The sequence below is a fragment of the Rhincodon typus genome, unplaced genomic scaffold, assembly GCF_021869965.1.
Source record: "Rhincodon typus isolate 14 unplaced genomic scaffold, sRhiTyp1.1 hic_rhity00006726, whole genome shotgun sequence".
In the NCBI taxonomy this organism is placed as follows: Eukaryota; Metazoa; Chordata; class Chondrichthyes; order Orectolobiformes; family Rhincodontidae; genus Rhincodon; species Rhincodon typus.
Window position 1 is genome coordinate 1 of NW_025972364.1, and position 9260 is coordinate 9260.

The 9260-nt window shown below is 45.8% G+C and overlaps 1 protein-coding gene across 1 annotated transcript; it reads left to right on the forward strand.

Annotated features, from left to right (window-relative positions):
* Nucleotides 1-3601: 3601 nt before the first annotated feature.
* On the forward strand, nucleotides 3602-8297 carry LOC125482177 (voltage-dependent T-type calcium channel subunit alpha-1I-like; the record flags this gene model as incomplete). The annotated part of the gene is made up of 3 exons (XM_048594178.1): nucleotides 3602-3702; nucleotides 6046-6169; nucleotides 8229-8297. Coding segments are annotated over 3 exons (294 nt in total), but the record flags the coding sequence as incomplete, so codon positions are not given.
* Between the last annotated feature and the right edge of the window lie 963 nt (nucleotides 8298-9260).

Consider the following 9260-nt stretch of genomic DNA (forward strand, 5'->3'; position numbering starts at 1 on the left):
GAAGGGTCTAGGCCCGAAACGTCAGCCTTCCTGCTCCTATGATGCTGCTTGGCCTGCTGTGTTCATCCAGCTCTACACCTTGTTATCTCTATGTAACCCTGTGCCACGTCTTTAAAAATAAATAAACCTAATGGGAACGGCTCCAAAAGTACATCGAGTGCAATTTCTTCATGTAACGTTCATGAAGTTTGATAAGCTTCTTGGGGAATAGATTATTTCACTCGCTACCAATCTGGATGGCAGATACGTACATAACCCTTTCAAACAGACTTGAATAAGTAACAGGAACAGCTTGTGTTTATCCTGAGCTCTTCGGTACAATGGAAAATCCCAGTGCAGGTAAATCAGCAAGCAGACTGGTCACTGAAGTGCAACTTTGAGTGATGGAAGGGCTGCAGGTTCACTCAAAGATGATGTTTTAAAGACAATATTGAAGGACACATCAAAATGTTCCTGAGGTGGGAGCCCCACAGGACTTGACTGGTGTCTTTAAGTGGACCAGATGGAATATATAAAAACAAATAGACTTTGCAAGGTGAATGCTCTTTTACTGTGTTGCTATATTTGATTTCTATTGTATTGTTACTGGAAAAAAAATCAGCTATTGAGCTAGATGTCAGCAAAGATCCGACAATAGAAGGTGATGATGGAACGCGGAAGGTCATGAAGAGGGGACATAGGAAGGGCCAAGAAAGGATCTGAGGTTTGAGGCAGCAACTTGGGCCAGTGCAGAACAGGGACCCGATGGAATTTGACAAAGATTAGAGAAGGAGTGGGATATGTGGACTTTGTTTGCAAGGGGTCATTACTTCATGGGAGGGGTAATCAGTGGCTTTGAACAGAGTGACTGTGATGTTGTTGCTGGATTGGAAGGGAGGCTTACAGTGTGAGGAGTGATTGCATTGAAAGTTAGACATTAACCTTATTTGATCGTTAGGGAAATGGTACAAACTGACAGAGCTGTAAACTGACAAATCTCTGGATCCAGAGCACATCATTCTGGGGTCTAAAAAGAGGTGACTGATGAGGCAGTGGCTGTGTTAGTGTTAATTTTCCAAAATGCATTGGGGGTGGTACAGAGGAGATTTATGAGATTGATGCCTGGAGTACGTGGGTTACCTTATGATGAAACGTTGAACAGACTGGGTTTCTTTCCACTGGAGTTTAGAAGAGTGAGGGGGAGACTTGATTAACATCTATATGATCCTGAATGATCTTCACAAGGTGGTCATGGAAAGGATGTTCCTCTTAGAGTCATAGACCCATAGAGTCATACAGCACAGAAACAGGCCCTTCGGCCCAACTCATCCATGTAGACCAGGTTTGCTTAACAGAACTAGCCCCATTTGCCTGCATTTGGCCCATCTCCCTCTAACTCTTTCCTATCCATGTACCTGCCCAAATGTCTTCTCAATGTTATAATTGTACCCAACTCTACCACTTCCTCTGGCAGCTCGTTCCATGCAAGCACTACCTTCTGTGTGAAAATGTTGCCCCTCAGATCCCTTTTAAATCTTTCCCCTCTCACCTCAAACCTATGCCCTTTAGTTTTGGACACCCTTACCCTGGGGAATAAAATACTTGGCTATTCACCCTATCCATAACCCTCATGATGTTATAAATCTCTCAGGCTTCTACGCTCCAGGGAAAATAGCCCCAGCCTATTTGTATAACTCAAAGTTTTGTGGATCAGTCCAGAATTAGTGACACCGTTTAGATTGTTTTTAATCAACCTGTTCAGAGATATTACACACCTCTAGAGCAGGTGGGAGTTGAACCTGGACCTCCTGGCTCAGAGATAGGAGCTCTATCACTGCACCTCAGGAGGCCCTGGGGGCACTGTTTTAAAATTAGGGATCCTGATTTAGCCTTTTTTATTTGTTGGTCCATCACCAAATTAACTCACTGAAACACCAAAGCAAGTAACAATTGACATGATGGCTCAGTGGTTAGCACTGCTGCCTCACAGTGCTAGGGACGTGGGTTCAAGTCCACCCTTGGGTAAGGACAATTGCTATATAGTTAAGAAGGGGCAGCATGGTGGCTCAGTGGTTAGTGCCAAGGGCCTGGGTTCAATTCCACCCTCAGGTGACCATCTGTGTGGGCTTCCTCTGGGTGCTCTGGTTTCCTCCCACAGTCCAAAGATGCACAGGTTAGGGTGGATTGGCTGTGGGAAATTGCCCATAATGGGCAGGCTAGGTGGGTTAGCCATGGGAAATGTGAGGGTTACAGGGATAGGGTGGGAGGTGGGTCTGGATGGAATGTTTTTTGAAGGGGCGGAGTGGACTCAAATAGACCGAATGGCCTGCTCCCACATTGTAGGGATTCTATGACAAGTGTCACTCAGCAGGTGCAGTGTCGGAGTTGGAGGTGGAGATAATGCAGTCCTACCGACCCCCCACCGCAACCACCCCCCCAAAAAAAAAGGCGCCCACCTCTCCCTAAAAGCCTTGAGGCTGTTGGTGAACACCATGTGCTCTCTCTCCAAGGGTACTCAGGCACAAATATTACCAGAAAAAAAAAACAGCCCTTGAATAGATGCCCCAGCTGCACTCTATTACCTCTAGAACATGTCCGTCCACATTTATTCTTAAACAATATTGTCGTTTTGTTTGTGCTTGTGCATGCACATGGACTGTACCCTAAAGGCCCATTGACCTATGCCAGGGGAGTGGTGAAGGTGACCTGTCAAGATCTGGAAGGTTTTACTTTGCAATGTGATGTCGAGAGGGTGAAAAACTAAGAGATTTACTGAAAGGGCACTCTGGGCTGGTGCCTACCAGAAATCGATGTCAGAACATTTTCAAAACTCCCTTTCCTTCAATTCCTAACAGCTGAACCCGCCCTGAGGGAAAGTACACCTTGTGTAGTGTGGCAAGAACAGGAGACATCAGATCGATGGTTCCCAGAGTAAATCACCAATGGGGGCTTTCTTCACCTTATTTCAGGGTCATTGACCGAGACTGATCATAGTGATTGTTTAAAGATTCCATTATTGTCATATCATGTACTTGCCAGAGTATACAACAGGGAAGCCTGAGAGGAAATAAGATCAAGGTGTTTATATAGCGGTGAAGTGTTCTGATGGAGTAAGTACAATGACTGAAGAGTCAGTAATCAGAGGGCACGGGCTTAATGTGATTGCAAAAAGGAATTGGAGGCAGCATCAACAAAACCTTTCTCTCCACTGCCTATGATCAGGATTTGGAATGCAGTGCCTGATTAAAAAAAAAAATACAGCTTCAATTGAAGCTTCAAAAGAGACATTGATTAATAGTTGAAGGAGGCAAAATTGCAGGGTTTGGGGATAAAAGAGAGGAGTGGGACTCACTCGATTGCTTTCTGAAAGAGCAAACATGAATTCAGTGGGCAGAGTGGCCTCCTCTACCCTGTATGATTCTGTAATTCCAAGAGGGGAGTCTTTCTTTCTCATCTGGAATCTCTGACCTGTCCAGTCAAGGAAGACATCCTACATCTGATCAGATGAAAGGATAGTGGTTTGACCCTGCTTAGCAGCAATGGCGAGAGGTCAGCATTCACATAGTGGGTAAGATTATTGTTTGTTCCTCGTGATAACTGGGTTTGCTCATCTTCCTTGCAGAGCCTGTGGTTCCGAATTCAGAAGATGGTGGAAATCTACAAACCCGACTGGTGTGATACTCGGGCAGACTGGTCAGTTTATCTGTTCTCCCCACAGAATAGGTAAGCATTCAGAAGACCGCAGAGAGCCAATATCCAGTAGGTGACTTTATCTGCAAAGATCTGCAGGGCTGGGTACACACCATGAGGGATGACATTGTAGCAGTTTATAAAATGATTAGAGGCATAGATAGGGTGAATAGTCAAGTCTTTTCCCCAGGGTAGGGAGTCCAAAACTAAAGCACATAGGTTCAAGGAGAGAAGGGAGAGATTTAAAAGGGCAACTTTTTCACACAGAGGGTGGTGCGTGTATGGACTGAGCTGTCAGAGGAAGTGGTGGAGGCTGGTACAATGAGAACATTTAAAAGGGTTCTGGATGGATATATGAATGGGGAGGGTTTAGAGGGATATGGGCCAAATGCTGGCAAATGGGACTAGATTAATTTAGGATATCTGGTCAGCATGGATGAGTTGGACCGAAAGGTCTGTTTCCGTGCTGTGCAATGCTGTGATTCTATGATTCTATTTGAAAGGGTGATTTTAAAAATTCATTCATGGGATGTGGGTGTCATCAGCTGGGCCGTCCCTAATTGCCCCCTTGAGAAGGTAGGGGTGAGCTGCCTTCTTGAACCGCTGCAGCCCATCTGCTGTGCGTTGACCCGCAATGGCCTTAGGGAGAGAATTCCAGGATTTTGACCCAGCGACGGTAAAGGAACGGTGATATATTTCCAAGTCAGGATGTTGGTGGTGTAAAGAGAATTTATTTCCAATGGTGGGAGTTTCCAGAACAAGGAGGCACATCCTTAAAATTCAGGGGTGATGTTACAAAACACTTCTTCACAGGAGGGGGGCAGTCTGAATTCTCCCGGTTCCTCACCATAAATGTTGAAATTGGAAGAAATTGTCAGTGCTGAAATTGATCTTTATTTGTTGTTAGGCAAAGGAGTTAAGGGATTTAAAACCGAGGTCAGTAAATGGAGCTAAGGTACAGAGCAGTCATGATCGGATTGAATAGCAGAATAGACTCAAGGGGCTGAATGGCCTCTGTTTATAAGCGCTGGTATGATATTAGCACAACACTCTCCAAAGGATCAGGCCAATAGTCAGTTTGGAAAGGAATATCTGGAATGTGTGTATTCTGAAAGAGGGTGGGGAATAGGTATTATCAGTTTGTGGGTTCCTCTGTATCTAAGATGCCCTCATTATATGGGGTAAAAACCTAAAAGCAAACTTTAAAACAACCTTTGTTCTTTGAGGTTGGTGGAGGGGTGTGGACGGAATGGGCAGGTGTTCGGAATGAAAGCCAAGCTCACCATTCAGGAGACTGACCGTTCGGAATGTGAGTTGGAAATCTCACTGGACTTGTCATCTGGAGGCCCTGACTGTTGCTTAGGGACAAGGGTTCAAATCACATCAGAGCAGCTGGTGGAAGTTAAACTCAACTAATACAAATCTGGAATGTAAAACTGGTGCTGATTGTTGTAAAAACCCATCTGGTTCACCAACTCCCTTCAGAGAAGGAAAGTTGCCATCCTTACCCTGTCTGGCCCACACGTGACTCCAGACCCATAGTAATACAGTTGGATCTTAACTACCCTCTGAAATAGGTAAGCTATTCAGTTCAAGGGCAGTTGGGGATGGACAACAAGTGCTGGCCTTGATGCTGATGCCCATGTCCCAGAGAAGAATTAAAAGGTGAAATCACATAGTTATCTTCAGGCTGGGCCTGTATCCTCTAGAGTTTAGAAGATTAAATTAAACATGTAAGATCCCGAGGGGACTTGACCCGGTGGGTGTACAGAGGACATTTCCTTTTGTGGGAGAATCTAGAACCAGGAGTCACCTTTTAAAAATAGGGGATCGCCCATTTAAGGCAGAGATGAGGAAATAGAAAATGTTCTGTCAGAGGATTGAGAGTCTAAGGGATTCCCTTCCTCAATAGGCAATGTCTTTAGATATTTTGAAGGCAGAGGGAGATAGCTTCTTGATGACCAAGGGGATGAAAGATTATCGGGGAAATGCAGGAACGTAGAGATGAGATTCAGATCAGATCAGAATGGGGGATCAGGCTCGAAGGGCTGAGTGGCCTGCCTTTGTTCCTTGTTCATCTGTCCAGTGAACTTGGATGACTTTATTAAAACCATGACACTTTCTGTTTCTGACAACAACCCGCCCAAAAACATTAAGACTTCTTTCCCTTTGAGACTGTGTGTATTTCAGCCACTTCAAGGTTTGAGTTTAGATCCAAGTGGATCGTCCTGTGCCATTGCTGCAGGATTTTGGCTCTTTCTCTGCACATCTGCAGAGGTTGTGATGCCTATGTCCCTGTGCCCATTAGCTTTAGTACCCTGACTTTTCTTGCCAGTTAAGTGACAGTTCCAATTCTGTGTTCTCTGACCTGACTAGTTTCCGCCTGATGTGTCAAATGATCATCACCCACAAGCTCTTCGATTACATCGTTCTGGCCTTTATTTTCCTGAACTGCATCACGGTGGCGTTGGAGAGGCCTGAGATTGACCAGGGAAGCACAGTGAGTGACTCTTCAGCTTTCACTTTGCTATCGATAAAAACAGAAAAGCGAGTGTTGACCTTTTTACGATACAGTTCACAACCTCCAAAAGTTCCAAAGCAGTGGCTTTTCAAATTGTCATAACGTAGGAAACACAGCAGCTGGAGTTCACACAGCAAGCTCCCACACTGTGCTAATGACTAGATTTTCTGTTTTGGGATGTCGGTTGATTTTTCATTTGTTCACGGGATGTAGGCATCGCTGGCAAGACCAGCATTTGTTGCCCGTCCCTAGTTGCCTCTCGAGAAGGTGGGGGTGAACTGCCTTCTTGAACCGTTGCAGTCCAGATGCTATAGGTTGACCCACAATGCCCTCAGAGAGGGAATTCCAGGATTTTGACCTAATGACAGTGAAGGAACGGCAATATAAATCCAAGTCAGGATGGTGAGTGGCTTGGAGAGGAACTTGCAGGGGGTGGTGTTCCCATATATCTGCTGCCCCTGTCCTTCTAGATGGAAGTGCTCGTGGGTTTGGAAGGTGCTGTCTGAGGATCTTTGGTGAATTTCAACAGTGCATCTTGTAGATAGTACACACTGCTGCTACTGAGCGTCGGTGATGGAAAGAATGAATGACGAAGATGGTAGATGGAATGCCAACCAAAAGAGTTGGTTTTTCCTAGATGGTGTCAATATTCTTGAGTGTTATTGGAGTTGCATTGGTTCAGGCAAATGGGGAGTATTCCATCACACTCTTGACTTGTGACGTGTAGATGGTGAATGAGTTTTGGAAGTCAGGAAGTGAGTCACTCGCTGTGAAATTTCCAATCTCTGACCTGTTCTTGGAGCCACTGTATTTATATGGCTACTTTGGTTCAGTTTCTGGTCAATGGTAACCCCTAGGATGTTGATAGTGGGAGATTCCATTATGGCAATGTAATTGAATATTGGGAGAGGTGGTTAGATTCTCACCTGATGGAGATGGTCATTGCCTGACATTTGTATGGTGTGAATGATACTTGGCACTTATCAGCCAAACCTGGATATCATCCAGATCGTGCATTTGAACACGGACTGCTTCAGTATCTGAGGAGTTGTGAATGGTGCTGAACATTGTGCAATCATCAGCAAACATCCCCACTTCTGACCTTTATGATGGAGGGAAGATCATTGATGAAGCATTTGAAGATGGTTGGGCCTAGGACATTGACCTGATGAACTCCTGCAGGGCTGTCCTGGAGCTGAGATGACTGACCTCTAACAAACACAACCATTTTCCAATGTGCCAGCTATGACTCCAACCAGCAGAGATTTTGCCCCCTTATCCCTACTGACTCCAGTTTTTGCTAAAGCTCAATGATGCCGTTGAATGCAACCTTGATTTCAAGGGCTGTCACTGTCACCTCACCTCTGGAATTCAGCTCTTTTGTCCATGTTTGAACCAAAGCTGTAATGAGGTCAGGAGCTGAGTGGCCCTGGCGGAACCCAAACTGGGCGTCACTGAGCAGGTTATTGCTGAGCAGGTGCTGCTTGATAGCACTGTTACTGACACCTTCCATCACTTTACTGATGATCGAGAGTAGACTGATGATGCAGTAATTGACCGGGTTGGATTTGTCCTGCTTTTTGTGTACTGAACATATCTGGGCAATTTTCCACATTGTTGGGTAGATGTCAGTGTTGTAACTGTACTGGAACAGCTTGGCTAGGGGAGCGGCAAGTTCTGGAGCACAAGTCTTCAGTACTATTGCCGGAAAATTGTCAGGGCCCGTAGCCTTTGCAGTATCCAGTGTCTTCAACTGTTCTGTGATATCACGGGAAGTGAATCGATTCGACTGAAGACTAGCTGGCTCATTCAATATCACTAAAAGCAGTTTATCTCATCAGTCATCGCCACTTTCCCTCCATTACAATGATTTAACAAGTTTTGTGACCGAGAGTAGTTAAAGAAAAGTAATAGTTATCTAGTTCTGCAGGTGAAAGCTATTTTCTGTTTTCCATATCCGATCTCTAATAGCTAGTAATTCATGGTGGTCACTTCGTGTTCTATCTAACTTTATATGGTTTGGGCTTTGTTTTTGCAGGAAAGGATCTTCCTCAGCGTTTCCAACTATTTCTTCACAGCTATCTTTGTGGCAGAGATGACCCTGAAGGTAAGAGATTCTCAACAGGAATGGGATTGTATCATAAAACATCATGCCAGAAGATCACAGCAGCTGGCTTGATGTTGCTGTGGAAGGGATTGAGATGGTGGGAACCCCTCTTCAACCGGGGTCAAATCCTGAGAATCCTCCAATTTGGATGTTAATCCGTGAGGAATGTGTCTGGAACAGAGGGCAGTGTGAGTGCGTGGACACTTAGGAGAGGGACCAGTTCTGCAGAGTAGGAGCAGATGAGATGTGGCTGAATGTGGGATATAGACAGCAATTTCCGGGGAATTGCATTGGCTACATGAGACATTGGAAAGCTCACCTGCTGTCCGAATGTCAGGAATGCGCCATCCTTCAACGCAATAGCCCTGCTAACTTACTCACCACTCCTCGTGGCCTCTTACTGCCCCCCCCTCCCACCCTCACATTACTGCCCTCCCTGTGACCCCTCACCATTCCCACTTGCCGTTCCATTCTCATCTGATTTGGTTAATGTGATTGGATTTGAGAGTAATGAGGAAAACCGATGCTGGGGTATCAGTGGGGGATTGGATTCCAAACATTTACAAAGGAGGGGCTGGGAGTTTGTGAGAGGGGCAGCAAGCTTTTCCTCGAGAGATTAAGAAGCTTTTCCAAAGAATATTGGTCTCTGCATGTGTTTCACAAAGAGGCTGAAAGCCACCCCCCACCGTAACATCCATCCAACCCTTCACCCCCACCCAAATTCCTTCCCCCAACTCCAGCCCCCACATTCCAACCCTACTAAACACCCCAAACCCACCCTTACCCCAGCTCCACACCCCACACCAACTCCAACCCCACTCCCCCAGCCACCCCCCAACTCCCATTCCACCCCCACCACCCATGCCCACTCTATAATCCAACCCCTACCCATCACACCCCACTCCGGCCCCCACATCCCAACCCCCAGCCTACTCCACCCCCAAGCCCACCCCACTCCAAACC